The sequence below is a fragment of the Colletotrichum spaethianum genome (assembly GCF_022836535.1).
Source record: "Colletotrichum spaethianum MAFF 239500 DNA, contig09, whole genome shotgun sequence".
In the NCBI taxonomy this organism is placed as follows: Eukaryota; Fungi; Ascomycota; class Sordariomycetes; order Glomerellales; family Glomerellaceae; genus Colletotrichum; species Colletotrichum spaethianum.
In genome coordinates, this window is record NW_026054779.1 from 968,854 (window position 1) to 987,259 (window position 18,406).

General features: G+C 55.1%; 8 protein-coding genes across 8 annotated transcripts; 7 read left to right on the forward strand and 1 right to left on the reverse strand.

The window, feature by feature from the left end:
* Positions 1–463: 463 nt before the first annotated feature.
* On the forward strand, positions 464–2,216 carry ColSpa_04468 (uncharacterized protein; the record flags this gene model as incomplete). Its single annotated transcript, XM_049270680.1, has 5 exons — positions 464–480; positions 539–982; positions 1,190–1,343; positions 1,713–1,735; positions 1,793–2,216. 5 exons carry the CDS (start codon positions 464–466, stop codon positions 2,214–2,216), a joined length of 1,062 nt encoding a protein of 353 aa, XP_049126637.1.
* Positions 2,217–3,068: 852 nt separating this feature from the next.
* ColSpa_04469 (uncharacterized protein) lies at positions 3,069–3,456 on the forward strand (the record flags this gene model as incomplete). Its single annotated transcript, XM_049270681.1, has 2 exons — positions 3,069–3,078; positions 3,152–3,456. 2 exons carry the CDS (start codon positions 3,069–3,071, stop codon positions 3,454–3,456), a joined length of 315 nt encoding a protein of 104 aa, XP_049126638.1.
* A 1,263-nt stretch (positions 3,457–4,719) lies between these two features.
* ColSpa_04470 (armadillo-like helical domain-containing protein 3) lies at positions 4,720–7,151 on the forward strand (the record flags this gene model as incomplete). Its single annotated transcript, XM_049270682.1, has 6 exons — positions 4,720–4,803; positions 5,094–5,300; positions 5,405–5,558; positions 5,615–5,727; positions 5,783–6,120; positions 6,170–7,151. The coding sequence occupies 6 exons, from the start codon at positions 4,720–4,722 to the stop codon at positions 7,149–7,151; spliced, it is 1,878 nt and encodes a 625-aa protein (XP_049126639.1).
* An 853-nt stretch (positions 7,152–8,004) lies between these two features.
* On the forward strand, positions 8,005–8,256 carry ColSpa_04471 (uncharacterized protein; the record flags this gene model as incomplete). Its single annotated transcript, XM_049270683.1, has 1 exon — positions 8,005–8,256. One exon carries the CDS (start codon positions 8,005–8,007, stop codon positions 8,254–8,256), a length of 252 nt encoding a protein of 83 aa, XP_049126640.1.
* Positions 8,257–8,288: 32 nt separating this feature from the next.
* Positions 8,289–8,881, forward strand: ColSpa_04472 (iron-sulfur assembly protein 1; the record flags this gene model as incomplete). The annotated part of the gene is made up of 2 exons (XM_049270684.1): positions 8,289–8,733; positions 8,844–8,881. The coding sequence occupies 2 exons, from the start codon at positions 8,289–8,291 to the stop codon at positions 8,879–8,881; spliced, it is 483 nt and encodes a 160-aa protein (XP_049126641.1).
* A 784-nt stretch (positions 8,882–9,665) lies between these two features.
* On the forward strand, positions 9,666–11,339 carry ColSpa_04473 (ATPase WRNIP1 C26H5.02c; the record flags this gene model as incomplete). Its single annotated transcript, XM_049270685.1, has 1 exon — positions 9,666–11,339. One exon carries the CDS (start codon positions 9,666–9,668, stop codon positions 11,337–11,339), a length of 1,674 nt encoding a protein of 557 aa, XP_049126642.1.
* Positions 11,340–12,222: 883 nt separating this feature from the next.
* ColSpa_04474 (uncharacterized protein) lies at positions 12,223–14,586 on the forward strand (the record flags this gene model as incomplete). The annotated part of the gene is made up of 1 exon (XM_049270686.1): positions 12,223–14,586. One exon carries the CDS (start codon positions 12,223–12,225, stop codon positions 14,584–14,586), a length of 2,364 nt encoding a protein of 787 aa, XP_049126643.1.
* An 807-nt stretch (positions 14,587–15,393) lies between these two features.
* On the reverse strand, positions 15,394–18,007 carry ColSpa_04475 (subtilisin-like protease SBT1.7; the record flags this gene model as incomplete). Its single annotated transcript, XM_049270687.1, has 8 exons — positions 15,394–15,482; positions 15,510–16,025; positions 16,095–16,302; positions 16,361–16,464; positions 16,558–16,828; positions 16,886–17,182; positions 17,241–17,554; positions 17,605–18,007. 8 exons carry the CDS (start codon positions 18,005–18,007, stop codon positions 15,394–15,396), a joined length of 2,202 nt encoding a protein of 733 aa, XP_049126644.1.
* Between the last annotated feature and the right edge of the window lie 399 nt (positions 18,008–18,406).

The following is an 18,406-nucleotide window of genomic DNA, read 5'->3' on the forward strand; positions in this document are numbered from 1 at the left end:
CGATTACAGAAATCGCCGACGGTCTCGGAAGACAAGTATCTCGGCATCGACTGGCTAGCCTGGAGGGTAGGGAGCTCTCGCTGAGCCCGCGGGCCCCTCGTCGATCGAGGGCGGGATCTAGGACGAGTCTGGTGCTTCACGACGTCAAGGACGAGGAGCTCCCGCCGAACCGCTTTCACGATCCGGCGGTGCAGAATGCGTTTGGGGACGCAAAAGCGCTGATGTCTCGGTTGGTTGGCGTCTTGGAGAGCAGCCCGCTTCATGAGAGCCCTGATTCTACCATTGAGAGGCTGCATCGTCAGGCGCGAGAGCTGTCTGGTTTTGAGTGCCCGTCGACTCGGACCGTGGGGTTTGTCGGGGACTCTGGTGTTGGTGAGTTTCTCGACTTGTTCGGATCAGTTTGTTGGGACTGACGATGAGGGCACAGGGAAAAGCAGCATTTTGAACTCGCTTTTGGACCACGATGGATTGGCACGAACCGTGAGTAATGGCATGCACGACAATGGATGCTCTTGCTGATTCTGTTACAGAGCAACAGCGGGGCTGCGTGCACCTGCGTCGTCACCGAGTATCACCACCACGCGGGGCGTGACTTCTTCATTGACGTGGACCTGTTCAGCATGGACGAGTTGATGGAACAGGCCACCGAGCTGCTGCAGTCTTACCGTCGCTTCCATTTGCACGCGGGCGAGATGACGCGGGAGGACGGGGTGGAGGAGGCCAAAGAGCAGGCGAATGTCGCCCGGGATACATTCCTGGCCATGTTCCGTGGTCGGCTTGGCGACGGGGACTTCCTCACGGAAAAGACCGAGAAAGACGTTCTCTCGACCATGCGATCCTGGCTTGAACAGACGTACCCAAAGGTTGGCGGAAGACATGCGAAAGGCGAGCTACAGGAGTGCTCGCGTCTGTTGATGAGTCTTACATCAGAGACGGCGGGGGCACACGGGCCAGCTGTGTGGCCATACATCAAGAAGATCAGGTGAGTCGAACCCTGGCAAGCACTGGGCTACACTTGGACTCTCTACGGCTGTTTACAACTCGTATCCAGGGTATTTCTCGATTCTCACATCCTGAGTAAGGGGCTGGTCCTCGTTGATCTACCTGGTTGGTCGTAACCCGCGACATATAAGATTACACCGTTTAATACTGAACGTCTAGGACTCCGTGACTTGAACTCGGCGCGCAGGATTATCACAGAGCGGTATCTGCGCGAGTGCGACGAGATCCTTGCCATCTGCAACATTGGGCGGGCGACGACCGACGTTGGCGTGGCGAGCGTCTTTGAGCTTGCAAGGAAAGCTGAGCTGTCCAACGTGGGCATTGTTTGTACCAAGTCCGATGTGAGTCCTTATCCCACCTCCAGGTTTTGTTTTGATTTTTGGTCTGCATGGTGGCCTGCTGCCTGCTGAGTCGTATTGTTAACCTTGTTCGGCATTGCAGGATATTCGAGCCGAGGAGGCCATGAAAGACTGGAAGGGTTCGCGTGCGGAACGTATCCAGCAGTTGAACAACGCAGTGGCGAGAACCCAAGGCCAAATCGACGAGAAGAAGCTTGAGCTGGCTGAATTGGAAGACGTGGAGTTGATGGATGAGGAGGACAAGGATACTGAAATTAAGCTGAATCGCGAGCTGAGAAAGTTGAGGCAAGGCTCCCTCCACGCTCTCGTGGTTCCATTTACTCGCTAACCATTCTACTATCTTACAGCAAGATTAAAGAACAGAAGCGCTTTGAGTAAGTGACAAGCCTCTTATGTCAATTGGATCAACTCATCTGACTTCTCAACTCCAGACTCAAGCGCTACCTAATCGAGACTCGAAACACGTCCGTCAGCAGGAAGCTCCATGAGCTCTACGACAACAAAATCCCGGCTGGGGCTCTGCGCGTGTTCTGCGTGAGCAACACTGAGTACCGAGCAGGACGGTGGCTGCCGAGGGACGACGCGCTGCCCTTGTTGCAGCTCAGCGGGATCATCGCGCTGCGAAAACACTGCCTTGCCATCATCGGAGACAGTCAGCTGAGAATCGCCACCAAATTCGTCGCCAACGACATCCCCGCCCTCCTCGGAGACGTTGGGTTGTGGATCGAATCCGGTGCTGGAAGCACGAGTGCGGAGCAGAAGCAGATCGTTCGTGAGACCCTGGACAAGGTCGAGCAGATGCTACACAGGGTGAACACGGCTGTAAACCCATCGTTGAATATGAGTGCTTATTGATGAATAGAGTTTGATTGGTCAAGAGTCTGACCTCACCCGCCTTGGAAAAGCTATCAGAGAGGAGTTCAAGACTCAGGTGTACAATTGTAAGCTTCTTGCTTTCCTCCCTCCAAATGAACGTGACTCTGACTTGAGATCTTGCCAGATCGACGTCCTGACGATTGGAGTCAGTCGGCTATCAATGCCGGTGAGGAATGGAATTCCGTAAGTACTTCGAGTTGTGTGCGAACTCTGGACAATGTTCGTCTGGCTAACTATGACTTCAGTGGCATCACAGTGAGTAGGGCTTTGCAAGAAGCTTCCTTGTGTCTACTAACAAGCACCCTCAGGTTCTTACAGCGCATTCTGTCGCAACTATGGCAGTCATTGGACTAAAACCATTGGGCAACGTGACTGGAATGAGGAGATCATTCGTGAACTTGTCAAAGACCTGACGCCGCAATGGGCCAGGCTGTATTCGTTCACTGGCGACCAGCTGGAGGGTGTCAACGCTCTAATTGAAGACACCGTAGACCGGGCGTTGGAGCTTCTTGGTAAGAGTGTACACCAGACCCACAAAGTGTTGTGCTAACACGGGTCAAGAAACGGAACTTGAAGCCTTCCCCCGAGCCAGCGAGGTCCTAACCGAAGCGCTGCTTTGCCGAAGCAAAATTATGTTTTCTGAGACGGAGACTTTCTTTGATAAATTCAACGCCTCTCTGGGGTAAGATCTGGTCTTTCCGGGGAATATGTGTGTTTCGCTCTCTGCTAACGGCATCGCCCATCCATAGCACTCTGCGGGTAGATTCCCTGTCCGGCATCCGTACCTCGCTCATAGGCCAGGCAATGGAACACTCTTACCGAGCTTCCAACATGGAATACGGTACGTTACAGAACCAAATCGCTGACGACTATGAGCAATCTCGCCCTGGGCGTGAGCTGACATCCGATGCCAGGGGCTGGAAGCGATAGGAGGCGCAAAAACATCATCGGCAACGCCATAGAGCATCACGATCTGTTCCCGAAGTACATGAGGGACTGCAGGGCTAGGTTGAAGGTTGTGGCGGATGCCCTGCAGACAGGGTTGAGGGAGGCCATTCAAGCGCACCTGGAAGTCTTTGGGGTGACTCTCGATCTGATCCGGGACGAGAACGTAGCGACGGAGAGTGAAGAGAACCCGCAGCTTAGAATGTGTTTGCAGCGTGAGATTCACGCGGCAAGGGAGCAGCTGGAGCGTATTCAAGAGGCCATGACTTCTTGATGACCGTCTGGGTGGTGGATTCCTGTCAGGTACATGTATTCCTTTGAACTGCATCATTTAGACTATGTTATAAGCATGATTATTCGATTAGTTGTCATTAAGGCGAGATCAGAGCCGTCAAGTCTCGACTTTGTCGCCTGGGTCCCGAAAACCTGACCCAAAGAACCAGCCCGTGTTAATCATCTGGCCATGTTCCTGCTAATTCGAAGCTGCTGACGAAGAAAGTGCTAAGCGTGATGTGGAAGTCGACAGGAAAATCGGCCACATGTCTCGAGTGGCCGAGAAAGAAGCGGAAGTGGTCAAAAAGAAGGAAAGCGAGCACTCATATGACATGACTCTGTGTTTGCAGCCGATGTTGAATGGCAAGCCAGAGCGCAATGATGACTTTGCTGTAAGTGGCCTTGCTGTTGGGGTAAAACTGTTGATGGGAGAATTCAAGAAAGCCGGGTATTCAGGCTAGAGGTGTGCTCGCTAGACATTTGACCTGAATAGGGTGGGTGGAAGAATTGCCCAGAGGTTTGGTACGTAGTTATTTAGACACATAGGTTGATTATTGAGATGTGCGTTTGATCGAGTCGCTGCTGCACGTCTCTTCAGCCCCGCTAGGCACGGTAGTTGTATAGTCGTCGAGCTCTATACCTTGTTTTCAAGTTGTGGAGCGCTATGGTTGTTGTTCTTGATTTTTCTGCTCGTATGGTTTTTGCTGAGCTTCTTGTCTCGATGTATTTACAGCCGAGCTCGCTGCACTTGGATACCGGTCCACATTGACAACACCATAAATCCACGGGTTGGGTAAGCCTCTGGGTCTCGGCATTGGATCGACTGTACTGCAATTTGGAGGTTCCCGTCAGCCCTACCGCCAAAGGATGGTTATGATGCGGCCGTGCATGAAACATGCTATGGGTAATTATGGCGCTGGACAAGTGTCCCGATCTTTTGGAGGCAACCCGAGTTCAGGGGAAGACGCGCATGTGCAGGGACGGTGTTCTCGATAAACAGCACTGTGTTTTAATGTGTTAATGTAGGCTGCTTTTACAGTGCTTTTTGCAAGACCGACACGGTATAAACATGCGTCAGCGGGATTAAGTCCTTTATCTTTTTTTTTATCGGAACGCGTATCGCAAGCCATGTCTAGCTCTCCGTTCGCGTGCTGCCGGACCGACACAAGCCAGCTTCAAGTAAACCAAAAACTGCCCTCTTTCTCTTCCGGCTCGAACAGAAACAGCAGCCACTTCCAATCTATAAACACTGCATCGCTCGGGAATGGAGGCATCACCGCTGACCCGTCAGCCTCCGCCCGAGGTGTTCAAACCCAAGATTGTCCAGCTCTACGAGTCGCTATTCAAGGTGCGAAAGCTCCCCCATGCCTGTGCCCCTCGAAGTGGCAGCCGAGGTGCCCGGTGCTACTTATGATTGAACACCTCAGCTAACATTGTAATTGACAGGTGCGTCTGTTCTACTCATTTACCCTCTCGTAGCCACAAGCTTTGCGACCGCGGCGCCATCGACATATCCCCCCCCTTGACGATCCTCGACCCGGGTTCCCAATGCCGTGCCGCCCGGCTCTTCGCCCAGCCCCGAGCTTGCGACGCAGTATGCAGTAAACCCAATCGCTGACACATATGCGCTATCTCTAGGACGCCGAAGATGATTCAGAACGCTCCGAGGGTTTCTGGCGCGAGTTCTTCCTCCTCCGACCCGACCGCGCGGCCTTGAGGCGGATCCTCGACGGTCTCGGACCCACAGACATGCTTGCGCTGGAAGATCACACAAGGGAACTCTTTGCGCGTGCCGTGGCGGCTGTGAAGAGTGGACAGGGTGTTGCGGACTTGCATGCACTTGATGTGAGTTGGACTCTGCAGCTTACAACCCCGCGCTGTGTTTGCGTCGAGTAGGGCTGGATTCGGGTGCTGGTATAATCGCTGACATGTGTTGGACGGAACTGCAGACGCTCAGCGTTTTCCTCTGCTCGGCGCTGTCGAAGAAGTATGCGCATCCTAGCTCGGACATCATCAACGTGCTGGCGGGCATCGACTACATCGACACCATCTTTACGGACTTTGTGGGAGCGCTGGATCAGATCATCCGGAGTGGAAAGAGCTGTAAGCCCGGGGAGCTGGTACGAGCATTGGAGGGGATGTTGCTGACTGGGTGGCAGTGGATCTGCGGCAAAAGGCCGTCGAAGTTGTGCTGGCTGTGACGGCGGGCGCATACCAGACGAGCCTCTTGACGTACTTTATCCAAAGGGACCTCTTCCCCGCGGTAATGAAGGTAAGTCAACCATCGCCGGGCAGCAAGATAGGGGTCGGCCTAACATCAGCCGCAGTTCGTCCAAGACGCCGACACGACGGAGCGCATCCTCAGCCCCTTTACCCTCCTTGGCCTCCTGGCCAACTACAACAAGTTTGAGTTCCAGAATCCGTATCAGATGCGACTGAACGATTTTGTCAACGAGGCGACGATCAAGAAAATCATACGATGCATCGGCGAGACATGCCAGCGCCTGACTACACAGTACGTAGAGGTGCAGGATGACCTGCCCGAGGGGTGGACGCTCAATGGCACGCTGCACATGATCGGGCTCGGTGTCGTTGCAAGGGGCCCAAGGCCGGAGAAGAAGGCAGTGTACGACGCCGAGACCATGAAGCAAATGTTTACCAAACTGTGAGTGCCGGTCCCCAGCGAGTGAAATTAGAGACTGACACGACAACAGTCCCGGCGAGGAGGCGGCCGTGTTGCTGGCGACGTATGACTTCACTCATGCCAACAAGCTCTTTTGCTTTAACCTCGCTACCCTTCCTGCCGAAAAGGGTGGGGAACAACCGCTAGCGGCTTTTACATCAGTCACATCCTACCTCCTCCAGCACGCCCACCTCTCAGAGCGTGCGACACACTACTCCCATCTCAACCTAATGGTCTTTCGACTGCTGATTGAAGACCCTGTGCTTTGCAAGCGGATATGCAGCGAAGAGTCCAAGGGGCACGTCCGCTTGTGTCGCCAAAGACAACCATTCCTCCCGCTGGTCAGAGGGGAACGGATCCTCGCAACAGCGGTGCTGGATACGATGGTGGATGGAATCACGCATAACCTCCGCCGCAGACTGGATGTAGGCTTGTATACGCTGTGCGTGGGGATTCTTCTGCGCGTCGTGTCGTACCTTTCCCGGTCTCGCACACGCTTGAGCTATCACTGGGCGGATCTTTTCCGAGCCCTGCTCAACCTGGTCAAATTCCTGACGACATACGTCGCGGACCTGAAGGACCTCTCACAGATCGACTTGCTGCTGGACAACGTAGTCAACCTGCTCGCCTTGTCCCTATCCGCAGGCGAGGGCTTCTTGCCATCACCCGCCGCATACGACGACCTCTTCTACAAGGTCGTCGAGGCGGGCGACGTGCTGATCAAGTTCAAGGACAGCTACCAGCTCGGCAAACGTCCGAGCAACTCGATCGACACGCTCATCAACGTGAGCACGCACTACAAGGAGCTGCTGGCCGAGGGCGGGAAGAAGAAGGGGAACCTCACGAGCATCCAGGTGACGGAAGTGATCAAGCAGGGGTACGAGACGCTGAGTATACAGGCCAAAGAGGGCCTCGACACATGGGATCGATATCGCGAGGCCGACGAGCGGACGCTGCTGAAGAAGATGGCACGGGCGGCTGTTGTTGATGTCAGGGAGATGGTTGAGCGGTAACAATGCAGAGAGCGGTAAAAGCTGGGTGGGAGGTAGATTGTATGATATTAATGACACCCGAGATGATTCTCACGAGACATGCGCAAAGGGCCTGCTGGCTGTGTCGGTTCGTGTGGGGGTGAGTCAACGCCTAGCGTGACCTGTATTGCAATGGATACGGGATATTCCGATGGTTAAGACACTGGAATGCTTCGATAATGGGTATTGTTCAAGAGGCTTCATGCTCCTAAACGTGACTCAGTCCCATTTCTGCCGGCTACTAGGTTGGTTTCGCCATGCAGCTTCGGACTCTGAAGAAACCTTGTCTCGAACCATCTTTTTTCCCCGAGTTTCCAAGAAAGAGGAAAATTGTACTCGAAAAAGGCGGGCTAGGTAAGCACATGAATAATGCTTTGGAGTCTCTCAAGGTATCAGTCACTGTGCTTTGGGTAACAAAGCAGGCATTTGTACAGTCATTGCTGAAACCGCAAGGGTTGCTTTGTCATCGGTCCCGGCCGTTGACAAATTAGCGGCGTGTGATTGGTCGCAGAGCACCCGGTACAATGGGGACCGCTGGGCATGTCATAGCCGCGCCACGGCCAGAAACTGTCAAATGACCCCCCCTGGCCCCAGCTTCTGCTTTCTTTGCTCCGAGGCCAACCACATTCCCATTGCCAACCCATCCCGACCGACCGCAAAAACCACCAACCTGCAATTCCCACCTGTTTCTTCCGTCACCGTCGGATGATCTTCCACCTTGTCAACCCCTTCCGACCCCGACACCTGATCCTCCAGAAACAAGACTGAAGGACATCGATTGAACCGACACCGCGATAATTTACTACCGCACACACATACACATCCTCAGCCCAAGATGAATGCACCAAGGATATTCACCAGGGTGGCGTTCCGCCGCTCCTGCACGGCTCTGCAGTGCGCTTCCACCCGTCGCGCCTACGGCAGCCCGTCGTTCCAGTCATACCCTCTCTACTCGAACAACACACCTCCCCCCGCAAGAGGTGACGGCATTCCCGAGAGCTCGATCGCGACGCCGGATCCCCTCCCGAAGGTCAACGAGACGAGACCCCCAAGATCCCCTCGCAGATGGCATCCCGCCAACCCTTGACACCGAGCTCCTCTTCTGCGACACAGTCCTCGATGACGACGCCAGCAAACGCCTCCACAACAACTTCCGAGGCTTCGACGACGTCATCGGCATCAACAGCCGGCGCCGCGGCCCCCGCGCCGAAGGTGTCCGAACAAGCGGCTCAAACCTCCAAGCCGGCGGCACGCCCGCAGCGCAAGCTCCGCGCACGCAAGGCGGCGATGAAACTATCCCCCGCGGCCGTGGAGCAGCTGCGCGCACTGCTGGACCAGCCGGAGCCGAAGCTGATCAAGGTCAGCGTACGGAACAGGGGCTGCTCGGGTCTGGCTTACCACCTTGAGTATGTCGACAAGCCCGGCAGCTTTGACGAGGAGGTCGTGCAGGATGGTGTCAAGGTGTTGATCGACAGCAAGGCGCTATTCAGCATCATTGGCAGCGAGATGGACTGGGTCGAGGACAAGCTCAGCCAGCGGTTTGTGTTCAAGAACCCTAACATCAGTGAGTCCCCCCCCCCCCCCCCCCCCCCCCCCCCCCCCCCCCCCCCCCCCCCCCCCCCCCCCCCCTCCAAGCTGCGTCTGTTTGACGAATTATTGCTAACGTACGTGCAGAGGAGCAATGTGGCTGTGGCGAGTCCTTCATGGTATGAGGCGTAATATGACTGGTCGAATCTCCAGCGACAGAGAGCATGAGGGTGCATTATTTTAGCGACCAGCTCAATGGCTTAAACTTACGTATTATTCATCAACGCCGTCTGTGGCATAGAAAGACTAGACGGTAGACGGCATTTGGCATCACATCATGCTGGGGCGTCATGTACATCACGCTCAGTTCTGGGCAGCAAAGTGGGATAAAGAATGGGCATTGGGAGGCGTTTTCCGGTGTAATGATACCTACGAGAAGACCCGGTTCGTCAACCGGGCGTGAATCAACAAATTGTTCATTTCAGATCTTGATATCTTGCATCTTTCATCTTCTTAACGATTGTCGTGATGACCACTCAATGAGCTCATCGCATCCATCTTTTTGGGTTGTGGAAACAGGCACTGGATGGCACAGTGTATCTCCGAATCCGAGTGCCGGACCCTACCCCCAAGCTTCAGTCGGGAACTCACCCGATAGCTGTGAGATCCCCGGCAGTGGCAGGCACGTCCCGTCGGCTGGTGCGGAGCGACGCATCCTGGTTCCCCACTAGAATTTTGGAGCTCAACTTTCAATTGACGGGGGCGCGTCATTGCACTCGAAAATTCCCCAAAGCGCGTCTTCCCCGATCAACCTCGAAATCCACCCGAATCTGGACTTGCAACCACCCGCTACCGAAGCACCACGCGACCCGACCAAAACGGCCAGCGAATCCGGAAGACTCCCCGGTATCAGCCAACACCGGCTCAACGGCTTCATTGCATGCGTCACAATATACTAGCACCGTCAAAATGGCAGCAGTCGACTGCCCCATCTGCAACAAGCCCGTCAAGGAGACGCTGATCAACTCCCACATCGACTCGGGCTGTGAGAACCACATCTTCAACCCCGAACGTACCTCTTCCCCTCCGACAGCAACCCAGGCCAACGGCAATTCGGCTCTCTCGTCTCAATCCAAACGCCCCGCATCTTCCTTCTTCCAGACCCCCGCCGCGAAGCGCCATGCCCCTCCGACCAAAGTCCTCACTACGCCCGCTAACGGCGGCACAGCCCGTCCGACGGCCGGCGTAAAACGCAGCTTCGACGACGGCCCCGGCGCCGCGCCCTCTCCCTTTGCGATGACCAGCACCACCGACACAGACAGCGACGCGGCCCAGCAGCCGCCGGAAACTGGCCCCGTGGCCAAGCGCACAAAGACGGCCCGCGCCGCCCCTCTGGCGGAGCGCATGCGGCCTAAAACCCTCGATGAGGTCTGCGGCCAGGACCTCGTCGGCCCAAACGGCGTGCTGCGCTCGCTGATTGAGTCGGACCGCGTGCCCTCCATGATCCTATGGGGCGGCTCCGGCACGGGCAAGACGACCATTGCGCGGTGCATTGCCCAGAGCGTCGGCTCGCGCTTCATCGAGATGAACGCCACCTCCTCGGGCGTCGCAGAATGCAAGAAGCTGTTCGCCGATGCGGCCAACGAGTCGGCGCTCACGGGGCGCAAGACCATCATATTCTGCGACGAAATACACCGCTTCTCCAAGTCGCAGCAGGACGTCTTCCTGAAGCCGGTGGAGGCGGGCACGATCACGCTCATCGGGGCAACGACGGAGAACCCGAGCTTCAGGGTGCAGCAGGCGCTGCTGTCGCGGTGTAGGACGTTCACGCTGTCGAAGCTCTCGAACGAGGACGTGGCGAGGATACTGCTGCGTGCGATCGAGGAGGAGACGAGGGCGAAGAATTACCCGGGAAGCCCGCTCATCGACGCCGAGCTCGTGACGTACCTTGCCGCTTTTTCGGACGGCGACGCCCGCACGGCGCTGAACCTCCTGGAGCTTGCGCTATCGCTTTCGACGAGGCAGGGGATCACGAAGGAGGACATCAAAGCCTCGCTAACCAAGACCTTGGTATACGACCGCGCGGGCGACCAGCACTACGACACCATCTCGGCGTTTCACAAGGCCGTCCGGGGCTCCGACCCTGACGCCGCGCTATACTACCTAGCGCGCATGCTACAGTCCGGCGAGGACCCACTCTTCGTTGCGCGACGGATGGTGGTCATCGCCTCGGAAGACGTCGGCCTGGCGGACAACACACTGCTGCCGCTTGCGACGGCGGCGTACACAGCCGCGCAGCAGATCGGCATGCCCGAAGCGCGGATCCCGCTGGCCCACTGCGCCGTGGCGCTGAGTCTTGCGCCGAAGAGCACGCGGGCGTACCGGGGTCTGAACAACGCCTACGCGGCGCTGAAGGAGCCGGGCGTGGCGGCGTTGCCGGTGCCGCTGCACCTGCGGAACGCGCCGACGCGGCTGATGCGGGAGATGGGGTACGGCGCGGAGTACAAGTACCCGCCAAACTATAGGGAGGGGAGGGTCAGGCAGGAGTATTTGCCGGATGACCTCGTCGGGCGGCGATTTTTGGAGGACAGGGATTTGGGGACGGAGGTTGACCCGGATTTGGAGATGGAAACGGAGTCGTGAGGTTTGCGAATGGGGTTCATGGGAGCTTGCTTTTAAGCGTAGCATTATGCTTGCGTTGTCACAGACGACGACGTCTGGCAGAGTTCGGATGGCTTTGGGTGCCCTGGATGGGTCGAGCTTTGGGATACAGCTCCTGTAGAGATTAGGGAGCCTGTGGGTATTGCATACAGCACACGGCGTCTAAAATGGCATCGGGCCATAACGGTTGATGGACAAATACACTTGTTCCGTGTATGTACGCTGTGCTTTGGCATCGAGGAAACAGTTTCCAATTTTCGATTGTGGTGACGAGTGTGTTTCGCTCAACAACGCCAGTCACGTCTTTGGCTACAGCTTTCTTGAAGTGGCATGTAACTAGATGGTTCAAGTGCAATCAACTCATCTAGCTGCTCACCTCGCTATGGCTGCTTTATTGCCTTCTTAGGTGATGCTTTTCGTTGTCCGCAGCTCCAGTGCTGCCGCCTCGAGGCTCCCGGCAAGCCGACTGAGGGGTCGGCGACCAACAATGCCAGCACGGCTATTGTCCGCGAGCTACTTGAATCCTCCTGCTGATATGTTTATTTTCGTTGGCTTATCTGTTGGTCACTCACCACGTCGTGTATGCAGCCTGATTTCAACCCTCTTTTCCGCGTGGCGACCTGCAGCCTGATTTCAAACCCCTGTCCGGTGTCATCCATGATGAATATAGCTAGCCTTATTGATGCATAACGTATCTAGTAGGGTCAATCCTTTAAATAATATCTAGCCAGGTCCCGTTTGTATGCTACTGTCATCTTTGTGTGTTGGAAATGTGCTATTGTCCATTCTCCGCCCCCGTCTACATTGCTCCTTTTCCCAGCCTGCTTCAATCTTATCATTCCTCCAGTTACACCACCAAGACATCATGCAGAACTTTCGACCGGTCCGGCCTGACGAGGCTCGGAGATCCGAAGTCAGCAGCCTGGGATCGTTTTCTACCCGCGACTCTACGGCCTACGAGCTTGAACCACAGGGCCACTACCTCAACAACTCCAGCTCAGACGAACCGCAGGAAGTCCATGTTCCCGATGACGCGAGAGTCGAATGCCATGCTAAGACTCATCTCCTCCAAACGGCAGAGTTCGTTCCCAGCGACAATGACGAGAACTCGAGACGCAGCCAGTGGAGAGCCCTCGGGACGTTGGGCCTTTGCATCATGGTCTTCGGGACTCTCCTCATTGCTGCGGCCGTCATTCTCCTGGGCTGCTTTTGGCAGATGTCGATGCGTGCCAGAGATGGCGAGATCGTGCATTCCCAGATCTGGAATCGCGTCATCTTCTCGGACTGGGCGTCCAGGTTTGTCACCATCACCGCGGCTGTGCTGCGCGTAAGCCTAGCACTTCAGATGGGTGTTTTCACCGCAATGATAGCGTCCCTCATGATCGAAAGGGCCGGTGTTCCCATCAGCTCAGCTCCGCTCATGTCAATGCTCAGGGCTGTGTCTGCTTCGCCATACAATCTCATCACCTGGACGACGTTTTCTATGCCTTGGCGGAATAGACTCATCTACACTGTCGCTATTGTTGTTTCGGTTCTTTTGGTAGCCGGTTTTCAGTTCGCCTCAACAGCATTACTATCCGACTTCGCCGCAGTGAACGTGACTGCACCACAGACGACCGCCGATGTGTCACTGTACGGCGATAGCGACATTAGCGGCTACGACCCCCTCCAGGGGTCGAAACTCTGGAATTCGCAGCCATGGACATACTTCCGATTTGCCGAGCACCCAAGAACACCTCGTAGCGAGCAGCTGTCTGATCGCTACGAAGACACCGGGAGTATTTTACGGGCACTTCCACCTTTTGAGGCCGAAACAAGCCGCAGTCGTTTGCGGAGATATCAGGGACCGGCGGCTGTTCTCGACTCAAGGGTAGTCTGCGTTCGACCCAACATTACAGACGTCGATGTCTCTCTCGAAGGTTATAGCAGCGGGGGTGGTAGCGGCCAACCCTCTTTCGAGGAGTTCTTCGCAAGAGGCAGTTTCGGCTTTCTTGACGATTTCGACGGCCTAATCGTTAAGCCACCGTCCAGTTTCGACAGGTGGGCATTCAGCTGCGTTGTGCCTGGTGGAGACACGCAGAATAAGACGTGGGATATCTCGATATGCTCGCCCAGTAGTTACAGCAGTGGAAGTTTATACCAAGGCTTGCCCGTACTTTCCAACAGCTCCTTTGGCGCCACCCAAAGCCGTTTGGGCACCGACATCTTTCTCATGTTTAAAAGCACTGGGTCAGCAGAATCCTGGCGACAGATTCTGCAACAGTTCGGAAAGGTGACTATCACAGATTATGCAAGCAACAGCGCTGTTTGGGAAGCCGACGCCGCAAACTGGACAACATCCACGGATGGAATATGGGCACGCGTCCACCTGCCGGAGACAAATTACAGCATGTCGGTCAGCGCATGTTTTACCACTCTGGGGGCCACTTTTCTCAACGTTAGCATGTCTAGCGAGAGCAACGAGCCAGAGCCGAGCTTGTCCTGGGACAACGCCACTGCTCAATTCAACGTCGATGTCATTCGAAACAGATATTCCACCCCCGGGAATGGAACCCTTTCGAGCGACTCACGGGGCATTCTCACGCTTGATTCTTGGGAGAGTGAACATGACGCTGAGAGAGTAAAACTTTCCGCCAGCTCTACTCGCCTGCCCTCCATGAGCAAATTTAAATATGAGGTTAACTTGTTGCCATGCGGTACTCTGAAAGCAGGACCGACGGGCGGCGACTCTTCACGTGCTTTGCACTATGCTCATTCGACACTCTTTCAAGACGTCATGAAGACGACCGGAAGCTTGGCGGAGGCTCTACAGGCAGTTTTGACAGTCACGCGGCAGATGGAATATTACGAATATGTTCCTCAATTTCGACGCCAATGGTCATCGCCGGCCTCGTACATCATGGCTGAAGAAAAGGTCATGCCTGTTCAATGGCTGGGGTTCAGCATCGTCGTTGGCATGGTTGGGATCCACTTCTTCCTGCTCCTTTGTACAACAACGCTCTTCCTGACGCTTACACAAGCTAGTTGGATAGGCAATGTCTGGATGTCCATCAGCCAGGCTGTTTCAGCCGAGACTGAGGACATCATTCAGAAGTCTACCCGTAAAGACGACGAGGAGGTTGAAAAAATGATACGGGAAGCAAGCAATAAGTCTGATTCGGGACTGAGGAACCGGGTGAAGGTCCAGCGGAATAAGACAAATAAAAGACATGAGATCATTTCCTTTTAGGTCGGGTCGCTATATAGCTATGTCGCGTGATAACACGAATCTTCATGATAAAAGGATGGCAAATCAATAGCAAATTCTCAGCCGATTTGAGAGACTTGGGTTTGACAAATTGTGAAGGGCCTAGCCTCGAGGTTTTCAACGGCTTGGGGCCTCTATCACTATCTACCCTAACCTAAAGAAGGCAGGTAGGTGAAAGACCACAGAACTCGAATCGAGCCCCCCCCCCCCCCGGTTCACGATATATCGTCGTTGAGGGTACACCGGTGGTGTAGTGGGTGGTCATATGGCGTTGGAAGTTCCTGGTGCCGAAGTAAATTGAACAAGCCATTGAATCGATAATTCATGTGCAGTATAATGACTCTGAGGTAACCGAGCTCAATGAACGTCTTTTATCAGGCTGTGACTGGAAGAAAACATGGTGGCCAGCTTCGACCGGCCGTACGACGGAGACGTGAAGAACTTCTGGATGATTCGATAAAGGAAATGATATTTGACTTCTCCTAGGTGCTGCTTTTAACCCTAGCCATCTAATTAAGCCATGGTAAGATACATCATGTAGAAAGAAATACATGGTATGCTACCGGGCTTCAAACCTTACTACTACAGCATTAGACATGATTTGGTGCAATGGACCGACCGGGAGAGAGCTTACTTGAATGCGACTCCTGCATCGCTGCTGCTTATGCCGTTTTGGACAAAATCATTCGACCATGCCGAGTTGTATCTGAGAGTTCATTAGCGATTAGTTTGCACACCGAGCTCAGGGCTACGTACCTGTTGCAGATGTAATACACGTTATACGATCCGTTAATGAGTTGAAGTTGCCTGTAGAGAAAGACGGAGGCGCATTGGTCTTTGTTTGAAGTAAATGTTAGCCTTGGCCTCGTAATCCTTATCTAGGGACATGATAGCTGGAAACTCACCAGTGCACTTGGCCAAGCACCACTGCTCGATGTTGTCCGTGACGCCCTCGCTCGCACTGTCAGAAGTAGCAACATAATCGAAACTGGCAACCCCGTCTTCCTCAAAGACCTTCTGAAACCCTTGGGGGTTCTCGTCCCATTGAGGCTTAGGAGGCGCGGAGGGCTGGGCAGAGGCCGAGGCCGAGGGCGCTGCGGATGTCGCAGCAGGCGCAGAAGTCGAGGCCGGCGGCGCGGAAGTGCTCGACGGGGCCACGGAGGTTGCTTGGCAACCCGACGCGGCGGCCTGACGCCGTCGGTTGGAAGACGACCCCGACGCTGTGCACGCGAGCCCGCGGGGGTCGATGCCGTTCCAGATCACGGCCGGCTCGCCTTCCACTCTGGAGTATGCCAGGGACTGGACCATGGCCTTGACGTTGGCGGCAACTTTTCCGGGGACCTGGAGGCGATCTTTGTACTCGTCCTGAGAGAGCCAGACTGCGATGACACCGGCAACGGCCGGTGCGGCTGGTTGTTGGACTGTCGTTAGTATATTGGGCAACTGGCTTAAAGACCATATCTGGTGTTAGGGGCGTCTGGAAGACTTACCAAATGAGGTGCCGTAGAGTTCTTGCGAGCCGCTGGCTCTGCCTGAGGCGCAGTCGACGAAGCCGGGGGCGGAGACGGTCAGCTGGTCCCCGGTGCCCTGCGAGAAGAAGGCGCGGTAACCGTCGTTTTCGACGGCGCCTACGACGATGATGTCCGTGGTGGGGCCGAAGAGCGCAGGGTACTCTGTCACATCGTCGATACCGTATTGCTGCAGTAGGTCATTAGCATCAAAGGCGTGTAGGATGGGAGACTTGAGGGGGACTCACAGCGTCGTTGCCTGATGCCGTGACTATGACGATGTCTTCGGCCATGAGGGCGACGAGAAGAAGTTTGTAGGCGGTTGTGGTCGACGAAAGCTTCTCGGGAATACCTGACGGATGCATTTAGTAGCAATTTCGGATAACGCCCAGATGAAGGCTATGCTGAAGAGACTTGACAAGAGTGAGTGGGATTTTAGACTTACGAGATCCTAGGGACATGTTGATTACCGCCTTTCCGTCGATGCCCTTCTGGTAGACGTCGTTGCTAATCTCCACCAACACGGTGAAGATGGCGGATAGCGAGAGATCGCCGGGCAGCTTGGCCATGATCATGTTGGCATCTTTTGCAGTGCCGTACATAGGCCCGGCCGACTTTGATGCAACACAAGAGCCGTGGTTTAAAAAGTCGGACTCGTCCTTCGTGGCACCGGGGGCGTACATGAACCCTTTCGTCCCCGGCATGCCGGTCCATTCCTGATATCACCTGTCAGCGACTGATCTTTGACATTGATCATACTATGAGGGCCATACGGTATTCTGGGCGTTGGCGCCGGTGTCAATCACGTAGATGGTGACTCCTTTCCCTGCCTCGGAGGCATATCCGAAACCAGGCAGGTCAGCGAGACTCGACCCGGGAGGCTGAGAGATGGCCTTGAGCTCGTCCACGGCGCCTGTTTGTAGCCCAATGTCGGTCGGGTTCGGGACTGTGGTTTTCGGCGAGCCGTGTGGGCCAGTAGCTGTTGCTTGATGCGATGTTGACGAGGGTGGTGCCGACGAGGCAGGCTGTTCTTCTTCTTCCAGTTTCTCGTCTGGAGTTACGCCACCAACCTAACACGGATCGTCCTTTAGTAGGCTGTTAATAGAAACATTCGGAGAGCCAACTTACACCGTCAAGCTTTGTGATGACATCCGCCTGCCCGGAGGTGATGTTTGCTTTGAAGAAGACCACTAGACCGGTGCGGTCGCTAGTGACCTCTTCCAAGGAGTTGGGGGTAGCATCTTTCGAGAGAGTACTGTTGAGGTTCTGGATCTGTTCTCGAGTGGCATTCTGCGATGTGAGGATGATGTATGGGGTAGGCGTCGCAGTAGACGAGACTGAGGATGTCGGTGACGCTGAGGTGGAACTGGGGCCTGACGAGGCGGAGGTTGCGGGTCGGGACTCGGAAGCTGGGTCTGTTGTCCTCGGGTTTTGTGACGGGGCTGGGTTCGAGATGTTTTCGATTTCGGGGTGTCGCCGTTAGACCCTGTACCTACAATGGCCACGACGGCTCCGGGGGCTAGGGTGTGGACCGTGCTACCCACTAGTAAGGAGGCACCGCCGGCGCCAGCGACATATGTCACACCGATAACGGCCACAACGGGTGTGTCTTTGTCGCCAGAGATGGTCGATGTTACTGGGGCCGAGCTGGACGTCCCTATGGTTGTAAGTGCCGACGATATGCGGGTGGACGACCTGGGGTCCGGAGTGATGAGGGGTTGTGTAGACGTCGCTGTGCTTGCTGGTCTTGTGGTGTTGGACAGGGGATGCTGTCTAGCGAGGATCTGATGCCTCCTATGAATGAGATCATGCCATTCATCCTGACGAGGGAGGGACAAGACTCCACTGCTCAGGAGGAGCACGGCAAGCCACCACAGAAGGCCGCCCGAATGCATTTTGAACGAATGTAAGGAGTGAACGACACTGTATAATGAGTGACTGTAAATTACAAAGGAGTGTAGAGAGGCTGGGTAGTCGAAGGACAAGGCCGCGAGTGCATTGGAAAAAGTGCATCAGGAATAGTGCGTCCCGCGCGCATGGAGTACTTATATACGTAGAATCGATGCCGTCTTAATTTAGCATCATCATACCGGCTGTTGCGGCCCCAGTTGCTGTTATGAAGTCCTTTATACCTCGTAACTTTCGACAGCGTCATCAGGCAAGTCTGGGGCAGAGCGCATGGAGTACCTATATGAATAGAGTCGATCCCATCTTGATTTAGCATCATCCACCGGCTGTTGTGGCCCAAGCTGCCGTCATGAACTTCTCCATATCCCTTAACTTTGACAGCATCA